This window comes from Acinonyx jubatus, chromosome C2, assembly GCF_027475565.1.
Source record: "Acinonyx jubatus isolate Ajub_Pintada_27869175 chromosome C2, VMU_Ajub_asm_v1.0, whole genome shotgun sequence".
Lineage (NCBI taxonomy): Eukaryota > Metazoa > Chordata > Mammalia > Carnivora > Felidae > Acinonyx > Acinonyx jubatus.
This window is the reverse complement of record NC_069384.1, coordinates 143,675,209-143,700,590: the sequence shown is the minus strand read 5'-3', so window position 1 is coordinate 143,700,590 and position 25,382 is coordinate 143,675,209. Positions and strand designations below refer to the sequence as shown.

At 39.9% G+C, this 25,382-nt stretch overlaps 1 protein-coding gene across 1 annotated transcript; it reads left to right on the top strand.

The window, feature by feature from the left end:
- Positions 1-19,293: 19,293 nt before the first annotated feature.
- LOC113594103 (bone morphogenetic protein 15-like) lies at positions 19,294-20,085 on the top strand. The gene has a single exon (XM_053221887.1). The coding sequence runs from the start codon at positions 19,350-19,352 to the stop codon at positions 19,923-19,925; it is 576 nt and encodes a 191-aa protein (XP_053077862.1). The 5' UTR covers positions 19,294-19,349; the 3' UTR covers positions 19,926-20,085.
- Positions 20,086-25,382: the final 5,297 nt, after the last annotated feature.

The window sequence follows — 25,382 nt, the reverse complement described above, 5'->3', positions numbered from 1 at the left end:
TTGTTAATGTTAGCCATTCTGACAGGTGTGAGGTGGTATCTCATTGTGGTTTTGATTTGTATTTCCCTGATGATGAGTGATGGTGAGCATTTTTTCATGTGTCAGTTGGCCATCTGGATGTCTTTGGAGAAGTGTCTATTCATATCTTTTGCCCATTTCTTCATGGGATTATTTGTTTTTGGGGTGTTGAGTTTGATTAGTTCTTTATAGAGTTTGGTTACTAACCCTTTATCTGATATGTCATTCGCAAATATCTTCTCCCATTCTGTCAGTTGCCTTTTAGTTTTGCTGATTGTTTCCTTCACTGTGCAGAAGCATTTTATTTTGATGAGGTCCCAATAGTTCATTTTTGCTTTTGTTTCCATTGCCTCCGGAGATATGTTGAGTAAGAAGTTGCTGCAGCCAAGGTCAAAGAGGTTTTTGCCTGCTTTCTCCTCGAGGATTTTGATGGCTTCCTGTCTTACATTGAGGTCTTTGATCCATTTTGAGTTTATTTTTGTGTATGGTGTAAGAAAGTGGCCCACGTTCATTCCTCTGCATGTCGCTGTCCAGTTTTCCCAGCACCCCTTGCTGAAGGGACTGCCTTTATTCCATTGGATATTCTTTCCTGCTTTGTCAAAGATTAGCTGGCCATATATTTGTAGGTCCATTTCTGGGTTCTCTATTCTTTTCCATTGATCTGTGTGTCTGTTTTTGTGCCAGTACCATACTGTCTTGATGATTACAGCTTTGTAAAACAGCTTGAAGTCCGGGATTGTGATGACTCCTGCTTTGTTTTTTTTTTTTTTTTTTCAAGATTGCTTTGTCTATTCGGGGTCTTTTCTGGTCCCACACAAATTGTAGGATTGTTTGTTCTAGCTCTGTGAAGAATGAAGGTGTTATATTGATAGGGATTACATTGAATATGTAGATTACTTAGGGTAGTATTGACATTTTAACAATACTTGTTCTTCCTATCCAGGAACATGGAGTATTTTTCCTTTTTGTGTGTGTGTGTGTCTTCTTCAGTTTCTTTCATCAGCTTCCTATAGTTTTCAGTGTATAGATTTTTCACCTCTTTGGTTAGATTTATTCCTAGGTATTTTATGGGTTTTAGTGCAATTGTAAATGGGACCGATTCCTTGATTTCTCTTTCTGTTGCTTCATTGCTGGTGTATAGGAATGCAACAGATTTCTGTGCATTGATGTTTATATCCTGCAACTTTTGCTGAATTCATGAATTGTTTCTAGAAGTATTTTTGGTGGAATCTTTTGGGTTTTCCATATAGAGTATCATGTGATCTGCGAAGAGTGAAAGTTTGAGCTCCACCTGGCCGAATTGGATGCCTCTTTATTTCTTTGTGTTGTCTGATTGCTGAGGCTAAGACTTCCAATACTATGTTCAATAATAGTGGCAAGACTGGACATCCCTGTCTTGTTCCTGACCTTGGGGGAAAGCTCTCAGTTTTTCCCCATTGAGAATGATATTAGTGGTGGGTGTTTCATATATGGGTTTTATGATCTCCAGGTATGATCCTTCTACCCCTACTTTCCTGAGGGTTTTTATCAAGAAAGGATGCTCTATTTTGTCACTTGTTTTCTCTGCATCTATAGAGAAGATCATATGGTTTTTGTCCTTTCTTTAATTGATGTGATGAATCACTTTGATTGTTTTGCCGACATTGAACCAGCCCTGCATCCCACTTGGTTGTGGTGAATAATTTTTTTAATGTATTGTTGGATCCGGTTGGTTTATATCTTGTTGAGGATTTTTGCATTCATTTCATCAGGGAAATTGGCCTATAGTTCTCCTTTTTAGTGGGGTCTTTGTCTGGTTTTGGAATCAAGGTAATGCTGGCTTCATAGAAAGAGTTTGGAAGTTTTCCTTCCATTTCTATTCTTTAGAACAGCTTCGAGAGACTAGGTGTTAACTCTTCCTTAAACGTTTGGTAGAATTCCCCCTGGAAAGCCATCTGGCCCTGGACTCTTGTTTTTTGGGAGATTTTTCATTACTAAGTCAATTTCTTTACTGGTTATGGGTCTGTTCAAATTTTCTATTTCTTCCTCTTTGAGTTTTGGTAGTGTATATGTGAATGCATCCATTTCTTCCAGTTGCCCATTTTATTGCTGTACAGTTGCTCATAATATTCTCTTATTATTATTTTTATTTCTGCTGTGTTAGTTGTGATTTGTCCTCTTTCAGTCTTGGTTTTATTTATTTGGGTCCTTTCCTTTTTCTTTTTGATCAAACTGGCTACTGGTTTATCCATTTTGTTAATTCTTTCAAAGAACCAGTTTCTGGTTTCACTGATCTGTTTTACTGTTTGTTTGTTTGTTTGTTTTTGGCTTTCAATAGCATTGGTTTCTTCTCTAATCTTTATTATTTCCTGTCTTCTGCTGGTTTTGGGTTTTATTTGCTGTTCTTTTTCCAGTTCTTTAAGGTGTAAAGTTAGGTTGTATATCTGAGACCTTTCTTCCTTCTTTAGGAAGGCCTGGATTGCTATATACTTTCCTCTTATGACCACCTTTGCTGCATCCCAGAGGTTTTGCGTTGTTTTCTCCAAATTTTCTCTTGTGGTTGATTTCGAGTTTTATAGCATTGTGATCTGGCAATAGGCACTGTATGATCTTGATCTTTTTGTACTTGTTGAGGGCTGATATGTGTCCCAGTATGTGGTGTATTCTGGAAAATGTTCCATGTGCACTGGAGAAGAATGTATATTCCGCTGCCTTAGGATGAAATGTTCTGAATATATGTTAAGCCCATGTGGTCCTGTGTCATTCAAAGCTATTGTTTCCTTGTTGATTTTGTGATTAGATGACCTGTCTATTGTTGTAAGTGGGGTGTTGAAGTCCCCTGCTATTTTGGTATTATTATCAATGAGTTTCTTTATGTTTGTGATTAATTGATTTACAAATTTGGGTGTTCCACATTTGGAGCATAAATGTTTATAATTGTTAAGTCTTCTTGGTGACTTAATTATGATATAATGCCCTTCTTCACTCTTGTTACAGTCTTTATTTTAAAGTCTAGCTTGTCTGATATAAGTATGGCTTTCTTTTGTTGACCATTAGCATGATAGATGGTTCTCCATCCACTTACTTTCAATCTGAAGGTGTCTTTAGGTCTAAAGTGGGTCTCTTGTGAACACCATATAGATGGATCTTGTTTTCTTATCCATTCTGTTACCCAATGTCTTTTGATTGGAGCATTCCGTCCATTGACTTTTAGAGTGAGTACTGAAAGATATGAATTTATTGCCATTATGCTGCTTGTAGAGTTGGAGTTTCTGGTGGTGTTCTCTTGTCCTTTCTAGTCTTTGTTGCTTTTGGTCTTTATTTATTTGTTTTTTTTTTTTTCCATCTTTTCTCCCCTCAGAGAGTCCTCCTTAAAATTTTTTGAAGGACTGGTTTAGTGGTCACAAACTCCTTTAATTTTTGTTTGTCTGGGAAACTTTTTCTCTCTCCTTCTACTTTGAATGACAGCCTTGCTGGATAAAGAATTCTTGGCTGCATATTTTTCTGATTCAGCACACTGATTATATCTTGCCACTCCTTTCTGGCCTGCCAAGTTTCTGTTGGATATGTCTGCTGCTAACCTGATCTGTCTTCCCTTGTAAGTGAAAGACTTTCTTTCCCTTGCTGCTTTCATGATTCTTTCCTTGCCTGAGTATTTTGTGAGTTTGACTATGATATGCCTTGTTGATAGTCAGTTTTGGTTGAATCTAACAGGAGTCCTCTGTGTGTCCTGGATTTTGATGTCTGTGTCTTTCCCCAGGTTAGGAAAGTTTTCTGCTATCATTTCCTCACATAACCTTTCTACCTTTTTTTCTTTGTTTTCATCTTCTGGGACCCCTGTAATTCTGATGTTGTGTCTTTTAATGAGTCCTGATTTCTCTAATTCTTAAATCATGCTCTTTTGCCTTAGTCTCCCTCTTTTTTCCTGTTTCATTATTCTCCATAAGTTTGTCCTCTGTATTGCTGATTCTCTGCTCTGGCACATCCCTCCTTGCCGCCGTGGCAACCATTCGAGATTGCAGCTCAGTTATAACATTTTTTATTCCATCCTGACTACTTTTTACTTCTTTTATCTCCACTGAAAGGGATTCAAATCTATTTTCGGCTCCAGCCAATATTCCTATTATCGTGATTCTAAACTCTGGTTCAGATATCTTGCTTGTATCTGTGTTGGTTAAGTCCCTGGCTGTTGTTTCTTCCTGCTCTTTCATTTGGGGTGAATTTCTTCATTTCATCATTTTGAAGGGAGAAAAGGAATTAATGAGGTAAAAAAATTAAAATTTAAAAAATTAAAATTAAATAAATTAAAATTAAAAAATAAAAACAACACACACACACACACACACACACACACACACACAAAATCAAATAAATGATGCTAGATCCTAGGTGTGTTTTGGTCTGGGTGTTGAAAGGGGCTTGATAGATTAGAGTAAAAAGGGAAAAGAAAGAAGGAAAAAAAAGGAAATCATTTGAAAATTTGAAAAAATGAATACAGTGAAATACAATAAAATGATAAATGATGGAAGTAAAATTGAGTTTGAAAAAATTTACACAAAAGTAAAAGATACAGTAGGAAAAAATTAAAAATATTTTTAATAAAAATTGAAAATAAAATAATTTTTTTCTCTTTCTGTATTCAAGAAAATGAAAAGAAACGAAAAAGAGAGAAAAAGAAAATTGAGTAGCTGGACCAGCGAACAGACTGAAGTACGACTGAAATTACTTTCTTTTCCCCTAGAAGTCGAACTATCAAGTGCTTTACAGTCCATAAACTAAGCAGGTGGAGAGACTTGTGTTCCTGATGAGGGAGGTTGGCCCAGTTGGGCGGGGCTTGGTGTAACGGCTCCGTCCCCCACTAGGTGGCGCTGCTTAGCTTCCTGGGATGGATTGTTGCGGTGCTTGTAGGTGTGTAGGCGCATGCGCAGGAACTGTAAAAATGGCGTCCTCCACTTACTCAGTCTCTAGTGCTCCCCGACCAGCAATCGCGGACCCGTCCTTTGTCTTCAGCTTCCGTCCATTCCCCGCTTTTATGCTGTCCGTGACCAAGCCCCAGGCAGCACCTCCCTCCTGAGTTTTATCTCAGATGTGGCTTTGTTTTCCAACCCCTTATTTCTGAGGGAGTGCCGCTTTGACCCGCTCCGCCCCTCTGCGGGAGGGTTTCACCAAGCCGTGGCCTTGCCGGCCACACCCAGGAACGTTGGTTCACGGAAACCGTGCTGCTGCAGGTGCCCAAAGACTGCGGCCGGGTGCCAGCCAGCCCCAGGAAAAGTTCGCGAGATAGCGTAGCAGCAGCGTTTTAGGGATTATGGAAAATCACAACACACGTCCGGCGCCAGGCTTCATCCCCAGCGACCTTGTTCCAGCACCAGCGAATGTGGTTGTTCTCCGGGGCCCACTGGCACCTTTGCCTGTGGGGAGTCCTCCCAGCAGGGCAACCGCCTCTCCCCGTGTGGCCCGAAGACCCCGGACTTGACTCTGCTCCTGGGGATTCGCCTTTCTCACCAGAGCTCCACCAGGTAACGAGCTGCAGAGTTTCAGGCTCTGCTCCCCCTGTTCATAGAGTCTTAATGGAATTGAAACCCTCTCCTTTCTCCTTGTTTTGTTCAGGCCCTGCGGTCGTCTCCACTTTTCCACTTTCTCTCCAGCTGCTGTGGGGAGGGTGCTTTTCGAGTACTCTCACCCCCCCCAAATCCATCCTCTCTCTGCAAGCAAAACAGCTCCCTGCCCTCAGCAGCTTCTCTCTCCCCCAGTTCACCTCTCTGCGCCGCGTACCTGCTGACTTCTGTGGTTCAGGTGGTGCAGATTGTTGTTAATCCTCAGTCAGTTTTCTAGGTTTGTAGGATGGGTTAGCGTTGATCTGGCTGTATTTCACGGATGCGAGACGCAAAAAAAAACGTCCATGCTGTTCCACCGTCTTGGCTCCTCCTAAGGGTTTCTATTTCTCTGCATCTTTGCCGACATTTGTAATCTTCCGATTTTGTTAGAGTAGTTATCCTAATGGGTGTGAGGTTATGTGTCATTACAGTTTTGATTTGCAGTTCCCTAACGATTAGTGATGTTGAGCATATTTTCACCTGCTTATTGGCCATTTGTAGATCTTCTTTGAAGAAATGTCTGTTCATGTCCTTTCCATGCTAAAGCACTGTTTTATTGTTGCTGAGTTTTAGGAGTTTTGCATGCAGTTTAGATGTTTATCGCTCACCAGATACATAATTTGCAAATATTTTCTCACATTCTGTGGATTGCCTTTACTCTGTTGATAATAGCGTCTTTGTTTTCACAAAGTTTTAAAATTTTTAGTGTCAAATTTGTCTGTTTTTTCTCATTTTCCATGTGATGTCAAAAGAGTAATAGAATGTTGACAAAGAATGTTTTAAACTTAACTACTGTGTAAAGAAGGAAATTATACTAAAGTCTATACTTTGAAAAAAGACCAGCCAGTGATTGCATCAGACTCTTAAATGATAGGTTAAATGGAACATGCATCAACCAAAGGAATAAGTGAGATGCTCTGATTGGAGGGTGATAATTTTAAATGTATGCTGCAAATAAGTAAGAAAAAGTTTAAATAGTTCATTGAGAGGAATCTCGAAGTTAAATATATCAGATTTCTCTTGTGTACCTCCACCCCACCCTCTCCACCTTACCTCTGAGTTCACCGTTGTCTTCAGCATAGTTCCAAATGAAATTCAACTCCAAAATGTATAGCACATATTTTGCTTCCTGCCCATGATTCCTCTGGTTGGTCTGTCTGGAGTTGCACAAGAGTTAACATGTCCTAGAACAAATTTCAACCAGCCAGCTACCGGAGCTGGGAGATGTTTCTCCTTGGAGGTCCTCGGCTGGGAAATTATAAAACTTATTTTAAGTGCTCCTCAAAATATCTGCTTAGATGGAGTGGCCCAAGGTGGTGCTGAGTTAAGCTGGTGGCCCAACTTCAACAGCACAATCTTTCTTTCCTTCTTTATTGTACTTTTACTGGTTCCTAGATCCTGCTTCCTAGAATCAGCCCTCAATGAACTACCTGTAAGACTTTGCTGCAGACTGGGTTTTGGGGTGGGGTAGGGGACCTAAACTAGGATAGTCATCTATCAAAAAGTTCCACCCTTCCTTAGTATCCAACAAATGTAAAGAACTTGTAAAACTCCACACCCAAAAAAGGGAGCAATCCAATAAAAATGTGTATTTTTCCAAAGAAGACATATGGATGACCAACAGACACATGAAAAGATGCTCAACATCATTTATTATCAGAAAAATGCAAATCAAAACTACAATATCACTTTACACCTGTCGGAATGGCTAAAATCTACAACACAAGAAACAGCAGGTGTTGGTGAGGATGTGGAGAAAAAGGAAAACTTGTGCACTCTTGATGGGAATGCAAACTGGAACAGCCACTCTGGAAAATAGGATGGAGGTTCCTCAAAAGTTAAAAATAGAACTATCCTGCACCCAGCAACTTCACTACTAGGTATTTACCCAAAGAATACAAGAATACTAAAAGGGATACATGCACCCCAATGTTTGTAGCAGCATTACGTATAACAGCCAAATTATGGAAACAACCCAAGTGTCCATTGATGGACAAATGGATAAAGATACAATGGACTATTTCTCAGCCATAAAAAATTATGAAAGTCTGCCATTTGAAACAACATGGATGGAGCTAGAGAGTATTATGCTAAGTGAAATAAGTCAGTCAGAGAAAGATAAATACCATATGATTTCACTCATATGTGAAACTTAGGAAACAAGTGACCCAAAAGTATAAAAAGAGAGAGGCAAACCAAGAAACAGACTCTTACCTCTAGAGAACAAACTGATGTTACCAGAAGGGAGGTGGTTGGGAGGATGGGTTAAACAGGTGATGGGGATTAAGTTGTGATGAGCACTGGGTGTTTTATGGAAGTGTTGAGTCATTAGATTGCACACATGACCCTGTACATTAACTGGAATTTAAAAACATAAAGAGAAGTCCCACACTTCCTTGTAAGTGGTGGAGAAGAACTTCTTTTGTTTTGTTCTGGCAACAGCTGTACCTACAACCTCTCAGGCTGTTTTTTGCTTTTTTCTTAATAATCTGTCGGTGAGAAGTCATCTTGTGTTGCTGAGCCTCAACACATGCAGTCCTCCTTTTTGAATAATAACTTACACAAATATGCATAACACTGTTTGTGGAGATTTATAAGAAACGTATTGTTCTGCATCCCTTGCCAGAAGTATGGTGTTAGAATTTCCTATGGTCATTCTAATGCTCATCCATGATTGATAACCATTGATCTAGAGAACTCAATCTACTCTCTTATCTTTGCCCTCCACCTTTTTCACGTACGCCTTATTAACCTTTCAGTACATACTAGGCATTGTGCTAGAAACTGGGGATAGGACAATGAACGGGAACAGGTCCCTTTGGAGGTTCCAAACTTACCTTGATTGCAACTGCTTCCAAGAAACCCTTTCTGATAGTTCTACCAGCATCAGTTTTAACATTGTATTTCTGTGCCCATAAATAAAAAAATCATTTTTGATTTTCTTCCAATAGCTTGGACTCACCTTGATACAGAACTTATCACACTGCACTGAAATGGTTTACAATTCTGTTTCTTCTGCTCTACTGTGAGCTGACCGAGGCCAGGAATTGTATTCATTATTGTGATTTGCCCAATAATGTTGCAAGTAAGTGAAGGATAGTAAGGGAGGACAGGAGCTAGAGAGGAAAGCAGATAGCCTGTCCTGAATGTCCCAGACATTATCCTTAACCTTGGCCTTCTGCAGCATGCTTTAATTCAGATGGAAACTAGTATATATTTATGAGTTGGATACCCTCATATTTAATTCTTCCAACAATCTTGGCTTATACATACTATCATTTCCCTTTTAAAGACAAATAACCAGTGTTCAAATCAGTGAAGTATATCTTGCCCAAGGTCACACTTCTTGTAAGTAGAGTATCTGAGATCTGAACCCAAAGCTCTTAATGAGAAAAAGACCCAGAATTTTTCTGAACTTGCATCCATGACTGCTGGCATGTGTGCATATATGTGTGTGTAGACTTTCTACTCCATGGAAACTTTTCAAAGGCAGAAATAATATTTGTTTCATCATTTCAGTAAAAGAGTCAGTGTTAACAAAGTTACCATCAGGAGAGGAATAAATTCTTCAAGGGACTGTTCATCTGCTTCTTTTGATTTTTGGCATTAAAGGTCTCTGTAGTCCTGCTAGAAATTTTCCATCAAGGTTATTCTCCAAGTTCTTGTGGATGACTTTGAAATTTAAATTTTCCCATCATCTTCCAGAATGAAGGCTGAAGTTTAAAAGCATATTTCGTTTTTCTCCTTTTCCCTATGGCCTTCGTGTCTCCCTTTTCTCACCATTATCCTTCCCCTTATCTATGATCTATCTGAGAAATGTTTTACTTGTATCTTCAGCTGACTCTCTTCCTCCCATGTCTCAGTGCTTTAGGTTTCTAAAGCTGCATTTTCCCTGTGGAAATTATGCCAACTATAATTGCCCTGCACTGTTTGGGAAAGGCTTAGATTTGCTTCATAGGTTGTTTCTTTAGCCTTAATAAGTACACTTATTAGCTGGCCACAATTTCATTCTCCCCTCTGTGGGTTGTATTTCCTTGCTTGTTAATGTGTAAATCATAGATTTCTCTAATTACATACTGGTGCCTTTTCCTTTCTGCTCAGAGCTCAAAAATTAGCAAAGGGCTGGGACTCTGATAGAAATGTCTGGAATGGTTTCTTCACACACACTTGAGGATGCCACTGGCACAGAGTAAATTTAACTTCAATGTGTGCATGTTTGTGTGTGGTTGACTGCCCTGAATGTTGTTTGTCTCTGATTCGAGATTAAGAATGTGCCAGCCAGAGTGTATGGAAAAGACATACCTCAAGAACCTGAGACTTGCAAACTCAAAACTAAAAATTCAAATGAAGTAATCAAATATTTGGTAAACACTATAATAATTGTGTCATTTCTTATTAATTTCACTTATCTCACATCTCCTTATGATCTCTCTCAGATAGTACCAATCTTTGTGTTTGTAGTAAAAAGCTGGAAAGAGTTTCTATTTGATCATAAACTTATTTGATTTGAATTGACTGATAGAAAATATTTGAAGCAGTTTTTAGAGAAACATTACATATAAAGCTGATTATAATTAGGGTTATTTTTGAAATTCTTCTCATGAATGAGAACCCAAAATACATTGTGTGTTCCTGCGTTAGCACCCCAAGGCATAGTCCTGGGACCAGCAGCATTGACCTCCATCTCAGGCCACTCCCCTCCCCCTCAGCCAATCTGGACATACTGAACCATAGTGGGTATATTTCACATATATCAAGATCTCTTAGCGATTCCTGGTCTTCAGCTCTCTCAGTCCAGGTGCTTCCCCAGCTAGGGCGTCAGTCAATGAGAAAGCAGAGACAAGTCATGTTGGTTACTCGTAGGTGGAATTCTTGACCCACATGATTATGATCAATGAGCATCATAAAGCAGCTGTTTTAGGTCACTATTTTTTAAAGTGGTTTCTTTCACAGCCTTAGTACTCAAACCACTTTTTGTCTTCTGTGTTGCTACCCATTTTCTCAGAGCCCAGACTTCTTCTATGAAGTATATTACACTCCAAAGTAATTGCTGTAAATACATAGAATTTTTATTCTGAGTAGGAGTTTAAACCGTATTGAATCCAAAGCTCCCCCAATTGAGTTATTTCCACAGGTGTGTTTGCATAACATCTATACAAATATTATTTTTTTCAACTCTTTTTACTACTTAGACTTAATCCTAAGTGATACTCAACATGATATCAGAATTTTGATAACTTACTTTGCTTTTTCTAATATTACAAATATTCAAAAATAATAAAAATAAAAGCATACTTATCATTGCTTACTACCAGTGTTACATGTGTCCCAGTTCAGAAAATAATGGTCTGATAGAAACCTGTTATGGGACAGACTCCCTCTGGTCATAGTCTAATTGTGTCTTTGGCCCTTCTCATTTCTGAACTCAAAGAAGGGAAATTATTCCACTGTTTTGCTAGTTTCTTCTTTTTCTTTTGCCTGTCTCTCAAAAAGTACTTGTTGGCTTTCACACTTTGTCCAAATTTCTGCATTGTACTCATTTCATTTCTACTGACTAAATTCTATACCTTGCCCACCTCCAGTTGGAGAGTCCACTTGTGATAACTGGTCCCTGGATTCGTCTTTACAAAACTTGCCCCTGCCTGAACCCAATTAGAAGGAAATAAGGCAGAAGTGACAAGTGGAATGCATTTCTATACATATAAACAATGGGATGGGTTATATAAACTGTTAAAAATATAAAAAAATTGATGTTGCAACATAAGGCAACTCAAAGTGTGGTCTAGGGAACATGTATCAGTCGATGAGCTATTTATGACTATCATGAGATAAGTTCAAAAACTGAGAATAGGCAGTTAAGACTTTTATAGTAATTTGACATTGTAATGTATTTTATTTAAAAATTATTTATTTATGTATTTATTTATTTTCACAGAGACAGAGACAGCATGAGCAGGGGAAGGGCAGAGAGGGAGAAAGAGAGAGAATCCCAAATAGGCTCCGATCAAGAGTCTGACACTTAACCGACTGAGCCACCCAGGCACCCCTAAGAAATTTTTTTTAAGCTGAAAAACTGGTTCTTTACTACAGATACTCTAAGAAATACTTGTATGAAGAACTAAATAGAATAGAAAATGTTATTTAAAAAAATTTTTTTAGGGTTTATTTTTGAAAGAGACAGAGTGTGAGCAGGAGAGGGGCAGAAAGAGAGGGAGACGCAGAATCCGAAGCAGGCTCCAGGCTCTGAGCTGTCAGCACAGAGCTGACGCAGGGCTCGAACTTGTAAAGGGTGAGATCATGACCTGAGCTGAGCCACTTAACTGACTGAGCCACCCAGGCACCCCAGAAAATGTTCTTTTAAGTGGATCTCAGGAAATTGTAATGGATGGATTTTTTAAAATAATACATCGACATTCTAAAAAAAATACAAAAAAGGATTAACATCATCATATATCTATATTCTAGCATTTTTGGGTCATTGAATGGTAGGTCATGACCAAAAAAATGCATACCATAGCACAAAATTATTATGAAAGAGAGTGGAGATGTTTCTTTTCCTATTCTTGGCTTTTCTACTCTTTGCTCTCTACTTGAAACTCTGTCAGAAGTTCGGCACTTATAAATGCAAACACCACAGTCTCAGCAACTTTTACAAATTGCTTCTGACTGAATTCTTTTATTAGGGAGCTTTCAATTAAATCCAGTGTTGCTGGAACATAATATTTTTAAACCTTTAGGCAAAGCATAATAAGGCTTAAAACAGAGCTAGAAACACGTTTTGGCATGCTTTGATACTAGATTACCTAAATTTCTGCTTAACAGATGCAATAAAAGATAGTTACTGCCAAGAGGCTCTTGTCTGCCTTCAATAATCTCCAAAGTGATTCTCATAGATCAAATGGGCTCATGAGATACTCAGACATGGAACCCTACTCACACATAATTGAAATTCCACTTCGTAGCCATTACCAATATGATGTAATGTAGCTGAAGGAATGATGGAATTTGATGCCAAATTTAAAGTCAGAGTTCGAATGTGAATTCATCTGCTACTTCTACCTTTACGATTGTTTTAAGAATTCAATATTAGGTATGTAAGAGCCTGAAGACGGATTTTATTTCATATATAGGGTTTTAAAGTAATCCATAACATTTTGTTTAAAAAATTATAAATGCACTTTAATGGAGGAAACAAATCTCCATTTTATATGCTATTCCATTAATTAGGAAACGATTTTACATTAAATATGCTACTCCATTGCATTAAGACCAGCTTGTGGTTGAGATACATGGATATCATTACTAGTTTAAGGATACATTTCTGACCAAAGTAAGATTTCCTTCTCAAAGTTACTAGTCAGCCTACTTGCAATCTGGCTTTTACACAAACCCACCACAGCAGTATAAAATAGTTTTGTTCTATCTCTTGATAGAAGGTGTGTCCTTCCAAAGAAGAGAGCGCACAAAGTTAGGAAACAATGGCCCAACGTACCACGCATATCACATATTTCTTACCACTATTCTTTGTCCTCATTCTAAAAGAGCATTCTTATATCATTACTAATTATGTTTGCTCAGACCGCCTCTTCTCTGGTCTCCGGCCAACTCAAATCCATCCGCTATGATGCAGCCAGAGTGCTCAACAGAAAACACAAATCATACGATGTAATATCCCTTCAGTACCTCAGCAGTCCCCATTGCTACCAAATAAAATCTGAGCTCTTCAGCAATGCTCACAGGATTCTCCAATGCATAGTCTCTCCTTCCTCTCCAATCTCATCTCCCCCTATTCTCTCTTGATTCTGCACTTGAGGGAGAGTTCCCTGTGTGTTGCAATCCCACAGGCTTCCACATTCTTCTGCTATTGCTCACATCATTCCATCTCTGATGCATTCTTTCCTTTCCTTACTCACCTGGCACATTTGGGGGGGGGAGGGGTCAGAGAGAGAGGGAGAGAGGGAGAGGGAGAGAGAAACTGACTCTCAAGCAGGAGCCCAACGCAGAGCTCCATCCCACAACACTGAGATCATGACCTCAGCTCACATCAAGAGTCTAATGCTAAACCAACTGAGCCATCCACACACCCTTCACTTGGCACATTCTTGCTTGTCCTTTAAGATATAGTTGAGACATAACTTCTGTAGAAAGTCTTTGGATCCCCTCATACTGGCTTACCGCCCCATCATAACCTTTACACTATGTTTTATTCAATGGGTTGATCCAAAGTTATTACTGTTTTCCAACAACAGGGATTCTCAATATACCCTCCTCCAAGAGAATCTAGGGATACTATTTTGGGAGTCTGAATGTGAGTGGTAAAAAATTTCTTTCTTTCTTTTTACTAACATCCAACAGAAATTTAACCTTTTCTTCAATTATGATTTTAAGCAACAAACCACAGTACTGTTGGGAGTATTGTGTCACCAGTAGAAGTTGAAAATAATTCCATACCCCCACACTACAATTGTTGCAGACAATTTAAAATTCCAGAAGTCATTAGACATGCCATTAAATCTTATTTATGGTATTTAATGAAGATCCTCTTACATTACCGTAGCAATTCTTGTAATTTAAAAATTTGATAGTTTTCCCCAATATGCCTGCTTTTTTTGTCCTTGAAAACGTTTTCTGAGAGGGCATTACCAAAGGTTAAAGAGGTGTTTGATAATCATAAAATTAAAAACCCTAAATAATGGTACTCTTTTGGCAGTTTGACTATTTTATTGCAGAGTACTAGAGAGTTGCAAACGTAGATGCATATTTTTGTCAAGAATACTCAGCTCTTTATTATTTTCTTTTAATTTAAAATGTTTTTAATGCTTATTTATTTTTGAGAGAGGGAGAGACAGAGCATGAGAAGCCAAGAGGCAGAGAGAGAGGGAGACACAGAATCCCAAGCAGGCTCCAGGCTCTGAGCTGTCAGCACAGAGCCAGACGTGGGGCTGGAACTCAGGAACTGTGAGATCATGACCTGAGCTGAAGTCGGATGCTCAACTGACTGAGCCACCTAGGCACCCCAGCTCTTTCTTATTCTTTAAAACTTTTCATTAGTGTTTATTTTGTATGTGGTTTTTAAGAAGTAACATATTCACAAAATAAAAATGTAAAAAATATAAGGCTACATAATAAAAAGTCTCCTTAGGAAACTAATTTTCTTGGGTACCTGGGTGGCTGTCATTTAAGCATCAGACTTTGACTCAGGACATTAGCTCACAGTTTGTGAGCTTGAACCCCGCTTTGGGTGAGTTCAAGGCCAGCTTAGGGTAAACATGAACCACGCTTCTCTGTCTCCCTTTCTCTCTCACTCCTCTCTCTGCCCCTCCTCGCTCATTTGTGCCCTCTCTCTCTTAAAGAAGAAAAAAAAAGGAGAAAAAGAAAACTAGTTTTCTCCTGTAGAATAAACCAGTGATGAGTTTCTTGTGAATATTTTCAGAGACATTGTATCCCTGTGGGTGTGGGTATGGGTGTGCATGAATGCAAAAGCAAAATAATAAACATATATGAAAACACATATATGCACACACACACCAGATTTTTCTTTTTGCAACTCAGCTTGTGCTATACCACATGTTTTCTGCGTCTTATTTACTAAATAGTAACCATCTTTCATTAATTTAAAATTACTGTTGGAGATCAAAATAAGAACCCCTTGACATTCAATTTTACCTGTTCATTTCACACTTAAAATAAAATTGTAATCAAAATGAAATAAAGAAAAAAGAAACCTAAGTATAGCTTACCATGCATCATCTCAAGTATTATTTTTTCTTTTTGAGCCTGAAATCTTCAACCAGAGTCTGAGTGCAATGGCCAATAAATGTAAGCAGCTTAAAGTAAGTAACATGAGGCAGTGTTCTGGACAAGCTGACTTTTTTACCGAAATACTTTAAAATTCAGCTTCTCAAAAAGTAAATTGCCCATCATTGCTCAATACCAGGTTTTATCATATTTTCCTAGTTTTACTAATTAAAACCATTGGTAGATTATAATATGTCTCCTAAGGAAATTTAATTCAATGTTTAAAATGGTGCAATTAAAAGTAATATAGTGACAGTGCTGGTAAAATAAGTGAAATTATAGAGGTGCCTGGGTGGCTCAGTCAGTTGAGCATCCGACTTCAGCTCAGGTCATGATCTCACGGTTCCTGAGTTCTAGCCCCACGTCTGGCTCTGTGCTGACAGCTCAGAGCCTGGAGCCTGCTTGGGATTCTGTGTCTCCCTCTCTCTCTCTGGCCCTCCCACTCACACTCTGTCTCTGTCTCTGTCTCTGTCTCTCAAAAATAAACATTAAAAAAAATTTTTTTAAAGAAATTATACAACATTGCAAAGTGTTTTAAATTGCATATAACAATGAGTCCAAGAAAATAAATTTTCCACTGTGAAATTTATGGTAGGTATTTATTGTCTTCTATAAATCAGTTTGCATTTTCCAGAATTTTCTATAATTATGAACAATCAGAAAGATGAGGAAAAACATTCAAATGAATCAACAAAACTCCAAATTGACCGTTCCAAAGATGCAGAGACAGAAAGGCAACAGACCAGAGAAGTTTTATGAAATAACTAAATATAGGCAGAAGTAAAAGGAAGCAAATAAGAAACTCATTCACAAAGCAGACTTGTTTATAGCAGCCGAGACTGCATCCAACTCCCTAAACGAGACAGTGAGAAGTATCGACAGAGAAGACGCCCTGTTTCAGCTGTGTGTGGCAAGCATCCCTCATAGGCCAGTGTCTAATACAGAGCCAGATCTGAGTGGGCAGGGAGGAGAACTCAGGACTGCGGCAGACAGATTTTTAAATGAGGAAGATAGACACACAGCCAAGCCTCAGGAAAACAATAGCATCCAATGCTTGCTGAGTACTTACTATGTACCAGTCACACTTCTAAAGGTTTAACATGCATTAATTCATTTCACCTTCATAAAATCCATGAGATGGGTACTATCATTTTACTCATTTTACAGATGAGAAGAGCAAGATTTTCAAAACTTAATTGTGGAAATCTGAGGCTCAAATACAGGTCGTGTGACCTGAAAGCCTGCACTTTTAACTGCTATCTCTACCTCTGCTGCTGTGGTTGAGAGGGACATAGGGGGGATTCTCACCAGATGACAGCCTGGTTTTATTACTCAATGTGTTTAGGTCCATTTCTTTTTTAGAAGGATAGTAGACATCTTGTTTGTGAATATGGGTGGCTGTGTGTGAAGATGATTAAGCTAAAGTTTATTTAAAAAAAATTTTTTTAATGTTTATTTTGAGAGAGAGTGAAGGCATGAGTGAGGAAGGGGCAGAGAGAGAGAGGGCGAGAGAGAATCCCAAGCAGGCTCTGTGCTGCCAGTGCAGAGCCCCACGTGAGGTTTAGATCTCCCAAACAGTGAGATCATGACCTGAGCCAAAATCAAGAGTTGGATGCTCAACCGACTGAGTCACCCTGATGCCCCAAATTGAAGTTCATTTTAATTCATCAGAGTGTATAAGACAACCTTACTTTTGTAATAACCTAACTGAATATGAGAGAACACCTAAAAATGTCAAGCTTTGGAGGGGAAAATATTTCTGAAATTTTAGGTACAAGTCCTTGGTTATAGCAGGATCTCTTAGAATGGAGAGCTGGATAGTGTGTCCCAATTACAGCTGGAAAGAACCTTCAGTCGTCAGTAGACTTCTGGTTTTTTGCTTTGCTTTCCCTGCCATGATGACTCCCCAATGCAGTAAGTGGATTTAGCAAGAAAATTGTCTCAAGGTGGGCTATTCCCATTAGAAATATTGGCACAGGTCTTCCCACAATAGTCTTGCCCACAGGAGATGGCTGATTTCTTCAACACCCATACCAGACAATGGAGAGTGGGACAGTATAGAGCTCTTTGTTCTTGTACCACCTTTTCTTTTTGTGATTTGTGTTTTTTGTTTTTTTTTGTGTTTTTTTTTTTTTTGAGGGGAGTGGGTTCAAAAGATTGGAAAGCAGTTGGGAAACAGAAATTCCCGCTTAGAGAAGCAAAAGGTCTTCTCTTTTTGCCTCTTCCCAATTAGCCTTGGAGTACAATGTCTTATTTAAGAAACTTTGTGTAAGGTTTTGAAATTGAGTGAACATAATTGAGGATTCCAGTTTCAGCTCAGACATGTAGAGAGCTGGAAAGCTCCCCCACATACATCATTGACAATGTTGAAAAGGCTGAGGATTCATGACTCTTCTTGAAACCCTCCGAAAACTGAAGTCACGGTACAACCCACTAAAGTAAAATCTGGGATAACAGGTACCTATTAAGGAAACCAGCAAACAACCATCTGTTTGCTTAGAGCAGATTCTCTGGATGTTTCGTTTCCTAAAGCTGCTGTAACCAGGAATTGCAAACAATAGAAATTAATTTTCTCATGGTTTGGAGGTTGGAAATCTGAAATCAAGGTGTCCGCAGGGCCATGCTCCTCCGAGTTTCTACAGAAGAATCTGTTCCACACCTCTCTCCCAGCTTCTGGTGGCTTTCGGTAATCCTCAGCATCTCTTGGCTTGTAGCTTTGTCTTTTCAACTGCTGCTTCTGTCCTCAAATGACTATCTTCCCTTGTGTGTGCCTCTGTGTCTACATGCCCCTTTTCTTATAAAGGTATCAGTGATAATGGATTTAGAATTTAACATAACCCAGTATGAACTCATCTTAACTTGAATACATTAGAGATGCTGTTTCCCAATAATGTCACATTCGTAGGTTCTGGGGGAGAGGAGTTAAACATCTTTTTGGGGATGGAGTGGTATTTGGTTCAGCCCAGTATACCATAGAAGCCCCATAATGAGATTCAGTTAAGCCTTCAAAATGAGTTGCTAAAGACCCCGTGGGCTACAGTGAGAGTGTGGCCCTGTTGGAGCTGCAGATGTAATGGGATTTGTACCTTCTTGAATGCGTTTTCTCCCTGAACTCCACCTGGGAAGATGAAGGAGTCTCTTGATAAAGTGTCCTTTGTCCTTCACGGTGTTGGCTGGGGGAAAGAAAAAAGCCTCTGCCATAAGTTCCACCCATACCCATCTCTCCTGTGGGGGAAAACAATAAAGAACAAACAAAAATCATTTTCTTTTTTTTTTTTTTTCTCCATTCTAGAGGGTAAGTCTAGGGAGCGGGTCCTGGAATGGGTTCCTCTCTTTAAATTACCTCAGCCTCTGAGTAAGTACTATCTTACTCAGCTTAGTAGAGCAGGAGAGGCATGCTGCCTTGTCTCACCTGCTATTTGTGTTTGTTTCAATGCAAAGAGGCCAAATGAGGAGACTTCCATTGGTGATCCATTGGAAGAGACTTCCATTGGAGATCCTCCCAGAGGAAGGGACATGGGGCTTGCTTGCCCACTTTTTTTTCCTTCCTTGCCCTATCTTTTGTGGTGGTGGAGCCAGGATGTGGTTACGGATATGAAGGAAAGGGTCAGAGTGACATCCTTTGGGCTGGGGATGGAGCATGTGGCTGAACACCAAGCCTTTCAAGGTGGTCCTCCCCAGCATCTGTAGATGGCTTCTTTGGGGACTGGTGCTTTTTATGGAACAGAGGGTTTAAATGGTAAAGGTAAGGAAGCCTTCTACTGCCCTCTTGGCTGAAGCACCTATCTTCCCTGGTTGGGAAGCTATTAGAACAAGCCCCTGGCAAGCAGCAGAGGAAGCTACTGGTCCTAGGATGTCCCTTGTGGTACGGCCATGCAGGAAGGCATTTCAGAAGCCTCTGGTGTGCAGACCCTGAGCTTTCCTGAGACCAAACCATACTAACTATTCAGAATCACCATGGCTTCCTGCCATCTACACCACTTAGCTTACTTCCACCTGTTCTGCCACGCGGAGCTTTTGCTCCAGGGGAGCCAGCCCAACCAACCACTTTCCTTCTTCAGGAAGATGTTCCTCATAGGTCAGGTTTCCCTGACCACCAAAGCTGGACAGAGACACATATCACACAACCCATGTGGCAAAAGCTCTGGAGTCACAAGTAGTGCTGAGTTCTACAACTCTACTTCCTGTGTCAGCAGCCAAAAGGTAGTGAGGTTCCTGAGCTCCAGTGACATGGCCTTCTTGTTACTCTATTTCAATAGCACTCACAAAAAGTGTCTAGAAGGCCAAACTTCCCCAGAGGCTTGGAGGAGTTCATGGAAAGGGACATTCCTCTTGCAGAGGATCTGGAAAGCAGGTAGTATCATGCCTGAGGTTCCTGGCCCTTCCCTGGAACATAAAGGACCTGAAACTAACCAGGGTCCCCCAGTCCTTTCCACATCAGCTTCCGCCAGCTGGGCTGCAGTCACTGGATCATTGCTCCCCATCTCTACACCCCAAACTCCTGTAAGGGAACCTGCCCTCAGGTACTACTAGGTTGTAGTCTCAATTGTACCAATCATGCCATCAACCAGAACCGTGTTAATGAGCAGGTAGACCAGCGTGTCCCTCACCCCTCCTGTGTCCCTTGTATGTTCCCATTAGCATCCTTCTGATGGAGGCAAATGGGAGTTTCTTGAAGAAGGAGAATGAGGATATGACTGCACATGCAACTGACAGCATGGTGCAGCTAGCCCAGGGTTCCTGAGAAACTGGAGAAGGGTTTCTCCATAAACAAATATCAACGTTAGCACCACAGTGATTCTCTGTCCAATCTGTGGGTTCTGTTCCTTGTCTTAATTGTTGTCTTAAGTCTTTCCCCCCATTTATGAGCTCCTCATTTTATTAAAAAAAAAAACAGTTCTGTTACCAAGCATCAGTAGGTTCTGGCCCTACTCAGAGGTAAAGTGTTTCTTTGGAAATGCCCTTTCTATTTTCTTGTCTCTTTCATTGTGACTTTGCCAAAAGCGACCAATCCGTGATAGCAGAATTTTAGGAATTGTCCCACCAGAGCTTGGGGAAGGTGGGATCTTCTTAGCATCCATCTTCTGAGGCTTGCTAGCAGAGCTGATGAAGAGAGCAACTTGGGATTTTATCCTCCTTTTCTGTGCATCCTGTAGCCTCAAACTTAGTACCTAATCAGAAAGGCTGTCTGCCTCTGTGCTTGGCTGTCCTCCAACTCTAATACAACTTTTCTGGAACGAACCAGAAAACTTTTTGGCAAAGATCCCCAGAAACATCTTTTAGGGCAAGAGAGGAAGGAAATTTTTTCCTAAGCTATCCGGGCTCTTCCTCTCAGCCTCTGAGCCTGAGGAGGTATGCAGATTCCTTCCTATCTTGAATGAGGACAGGAACCTTCAATAAGGGCATAAGGAAATGAGTGTGGAGCTGGGGGGCCTTCACTTCAAAACCGCCACATCTATGAACAGAGGAAGAGTGGTCATTGCAATCAGGGTTATGTGTGTGTAGCGGGCAGTCATTTAAACGTTTCTATACAACAACAAATTCCACAGAGTAATCTCTTGTTTTGTGTGATACCTGTGTGGGGTTAATCACCTCACAAAGGAAGTTCCCTGGTGGCTTAGAGACTGGGAGGTGGCCTAACTGAAGGTGGAGAGGGTAGAAGACTGCAGATGGGAAGCTGGATGGTTGTGACTGGTCTGTTGGTGCATTCAGCTTGGCTCTGGGCATGGGTCTCTGAGGGAGATGGGTCTGCTGTCTTGGGATGCATGGAGTTCTGCCCTGAATGGAATGGGTATTTGCAGGGTAACTCTTCTCTACTGTACTAGTGTGAAGTGATGGAGACTGGGCCGTGTTGCACATAAATCATTTTGTTGTTGTTAACAAACAAAAAACCTAGAGCAAAGGTATACATTTTGATAGATAAAGAAGTTGAATTTTAGAAAGGAAAAAATGTTTAGCAAAGGGTATGCCTAAAGTGAGGATCCAAGATCTTTTCACGGCTTGTCCAGCACTTTCCCCAATATTTTGCAATATACCTGTAAGAATAAAATTATATTGGTCAAAGGCCAGGTAATAGTAAAGTTATTTTGGATCAATAATGTATCTTTTCAGGTCATATCAGTGGACCCAGCACGATATAAGAGGCAAATCTTTGGCTTTGTATATAGCTGATTCTGAGCTTGGATCCTATCTATATTAGGAAAACATGGCCAAGTCATGTAACTTTTCAAAGCCCCAATTCCCTCAGGTTTAAAATGTGGCAGGACCAAGGCACCTGGTGGCTCAGTTGGTTCAGCATCTGACTGTTGATTTTGGCTCAGGTCATGATCCCAGGGTCATGGGAATGAGTCCCGCATTGGGTTCCATGCAGAGCATGGAGTCTGCTTGAGATTCTCTCTCCCTCTCCCTCCCTCACCTTCTGCCCCTCTCCCCCACTTGCTCTTGAAAGAAAGAAAGAAAGAAAGAAAGAAAGAAAGAAAGAAAGAAAGAAAGAGGCAGCACCTGTCTTGCATGATTGTGGAAAGATCAGTGGTCATAAATAATAGATGCTACTAGATTTATAAGCAGCTCAGAATGGCAGATTCCATTCTCCTTGATGTGAAAAGAGTTGAATGGCCCAGATGATTTGGGGAAAGGGTAACAGTAAAATTTTCGGCCACTCTACTGAGGAACCAAATTAGGGGAGAGGCAACAGCAAGGGTGTTAGAAGACCTTCCATGTGTGTGGATGGGAGAAGGTATGACTGCGTTCATATCAGGAAGTTTTCCGTCTACTTTGCATCAAGCCATGGGAAGATTAAACATAATGCTCAAATAATTCCCTGATCTTATTTCATGCTAAAATGTTGTCATAAACCAGAACCTACTAGAATGTGACATCCTTGTAGACAAGAACCATGTCTTTTCTATTTATCATTAAAATATTTATGGAGTGTCCATGTGCCAGGGACTGTTAAATGAATGAATCCATGAAAAGTTATGCCTATCTATTTGGTAGCTAGATCCTTTCTTTCCAGAACAAATCACAGAGATGATTGAAACAGCAAGTTATTTCTGGGATGGAAAATGTGAATTGTGTTGGGTTTCTGTGACCAAAGTGATTAGAATGAACGCCCAATGTCCTCTTCCACAGAAATGACAAAATACCAGGCCATGTAAGATAAACATTTGAAAAAAAAAATGGGAAGAAAATTACCTCTCACATTGGCATTTCCCAAAGTCATTATAGAAGAGGAGACCTTAGAACTCAGGGGTTAAGAGTTTGGATCTGTTTTAATTTTTTTAACATTTATGTATTTATTTTGAGAGAAAGAACACATGTGTGCAAGTGGGGGAGGGGCAGAGAGAGAGAGAGAGAGAGGGAGAGAATCACAAGCAGGCTCTATGCTGTCAGCACAGAGTCTGATGTGGGGCTGGAACCCACAAACCACGAGAACATGACCTGAACCGAAATCAAAAGTTGGACACAACTGACTGAGCCACCCAGGCCCCCTGGATCTGTTTTTAAAAGCATACTCTAGCCCTTCCTAGATGTAAGTCCATGGTTAGATCATCTAACGTTCTAAGCCTCATCTGGAAAATGGAGGCAGTGGCAGCACCTACTGCAGAGCAGTCTTGTGAGGGTTGTGTGACCTCAAGTATGTGGGGTGTGTGGCACAGATCCTGGCACAGAACAAAGGTTCAGTGATGGGGACTCTTGCTCTTACAGCCATACCTCATGTCATTGGTTCTGGTAGGAATGAGGGGTCTGGGGTGTGGGTGTGGAATCCACTGGAGACTAATTCCACAGTGCCACCTGGTGACTGCTTTATCACAAGAGTAACCTGCAACATCCTAAGGGTAGGAGAAAATTCTTGAGACGGTAGGAAGCTCCCCCCATTTCTGAGGATTTAAATGAAAAGATAGCCTTTTGATATATGGAAGACTTTTTCATCATTATTGTGAATAATTTTCACTTACTGAAAATCCAAACATAACCCATCTTCTGAGATGAAGTTTGAGCTATATTACTTTTCACTTCACTAACTTTGGAAATCAGAGAAAAGAATTATCTTTCTCAGCATCCCTTTACAAAAAAGCACTATAGACTGTCAGTTTTATTGAAATTGTTGAGAATTGGAGGAACACTCACTTCTTAGAATAAGTTATAAAGTTTATAATTTGTAAACTATAAAATACATAGATATGAGGTAAAAAAAAATCATGGTTATTTAATACACCAGGGACACCATTATAAATGTAGCTTGTTTCTTCACTCTCTGGTCTTTTTTTCTCTTATCTTTATGTTTTGAAACCAAGGATTCTTCAGCATACTTTTCAGGAAGTTCCCAAGTATCCTGCAATTTGAAGTGAACATTTTGTGCATACAGGTAGTGGTGCTGGTATTATTATCTTCTTCAAAATCTGTCATTCCTAAAAAACAAACAAAAAACAAAAAGGAACCATTGCGGGCCACCTGGGTGGCTCAGTCATTTAATTGTCAGACTCTTGACTTTGACTCTTCTCATGATCTGACCCTTTGTGAGTTCGAGCCCCACCTAGGGCTCTGCTCTGACAGTGCAGATTCTCTCTCCCTGTCTCTCTGCCCCTCCCCTGCATGCACACGCTCTCTCAAAATAAATAAATAAACTTAAAAAAAATAAAAAAGAATGATGCTCTAAAAAGAACTCTGATGGAACATAAGTAAAATTAATTTAAAGGTCTTCATTCCATTCTTATTTTCTTATACTCTCCAATAATTCCATTCTTGTAGGTTTCTCTTCCAGCTTCTTCTTCTGCCAAGAAGTACAACATGAACTGCTACTCACACAGGGAAAAGTATATATGCAATACATTCTTAGATCCTGACACTGGTTCATTAGCTTTTTCCATATCCTCTCTTGGATGCTTAGAGTATAAAGTATGAAGATGTCATATGCGAAATGACCTTGATGCAGTAGGAGCCTTCGTGTACATTGTCATGCAAGTTATGCTAGAGGTCACAGAACAGAAAGGTTCACAGGTCAAATGCTGAAAGCAAGGGCTTATTAAATCCATTAAAAACCCATGGCAAGAAGCAAGAGGAAAGCCACGGGTAAGGTTAACTCATTGAGGATAGGGTTCAAGAGGAGTGGAAGGCCACAGAGTTAAAAGTTCTGCAATGTTCAGGGGCACCTGGGTGGGTCAGTCAGTTAAGCGTCCGACTCTTGGTTTTGGCTCAGGTCATGAGTTTGTACTCTGTAGGATCGAGCCCCGAGTCGGGCTTTGTGCTGGCAGCATCGAGACAGCTTGGGATTCTCTCCCTGTCTCTCTGTTCCTCCCTTGCTTGTGCTCTGTCTCTCTCAAAATAAATAAATAAACATTAAATGAAAGAGTTCTGCAGTGTTCATATATCCCACCTCTCCCTCCACTACATTATCCTTCTCCACTGATTGTATGTTGCAAGGCAGGCCACAGAAGGAAGAAGCTAGTGAAATAGGCTCCATCTGAAAGAAGCAAGGGCAGGTAATTGAAATTCACCGATTAGCCTGATAGGCTGCTATCTGTGCCCGAGGGTGACTAGATTAAGACCTCAAAAATATTGAGTGCCTCATATTTCTTATGTATATTTAGTGTATCATGAATACATGGTACTTCATGTATATTTAGTGCATCATAAATATATAGTATTTCCTTGATCTTTCCATTTCTATTTTTGTTCATGCTCACATACCTTACTTATTTTATGTCTTAAGGTCTATTTTATGTTTACTTCATTTGCTGTGTTTAACACATTGTATGAATTTCATTTAACTCACTTATTTCCTTGTGTTCTGTAGAATTAGGTATTCTCGAACAACAGCAGATACGTATTACAGCATGCGATATTTGTGGCCCTTGAATAGGTTAGCTTAGATGATTCTGGGCCACAGAAGTATAGTTTCTGCTATTTGCTCACCAGTGTTCTCCATCACGTGAGAAATGGACACTTTTTAAAAAAGAATTTTTTTAAAGAATTTTTTTTTAATCTTTA

What these genes read in the sequence shown, in the direction of transcription:
- LOC113594103 (XM_053221887.1), top strand. Translation starts at nt 19,350, where the DNA reads ATGGCTTCCTGCCATCTACACCACTTAGCTTACTTCCACCTGTTCTGC.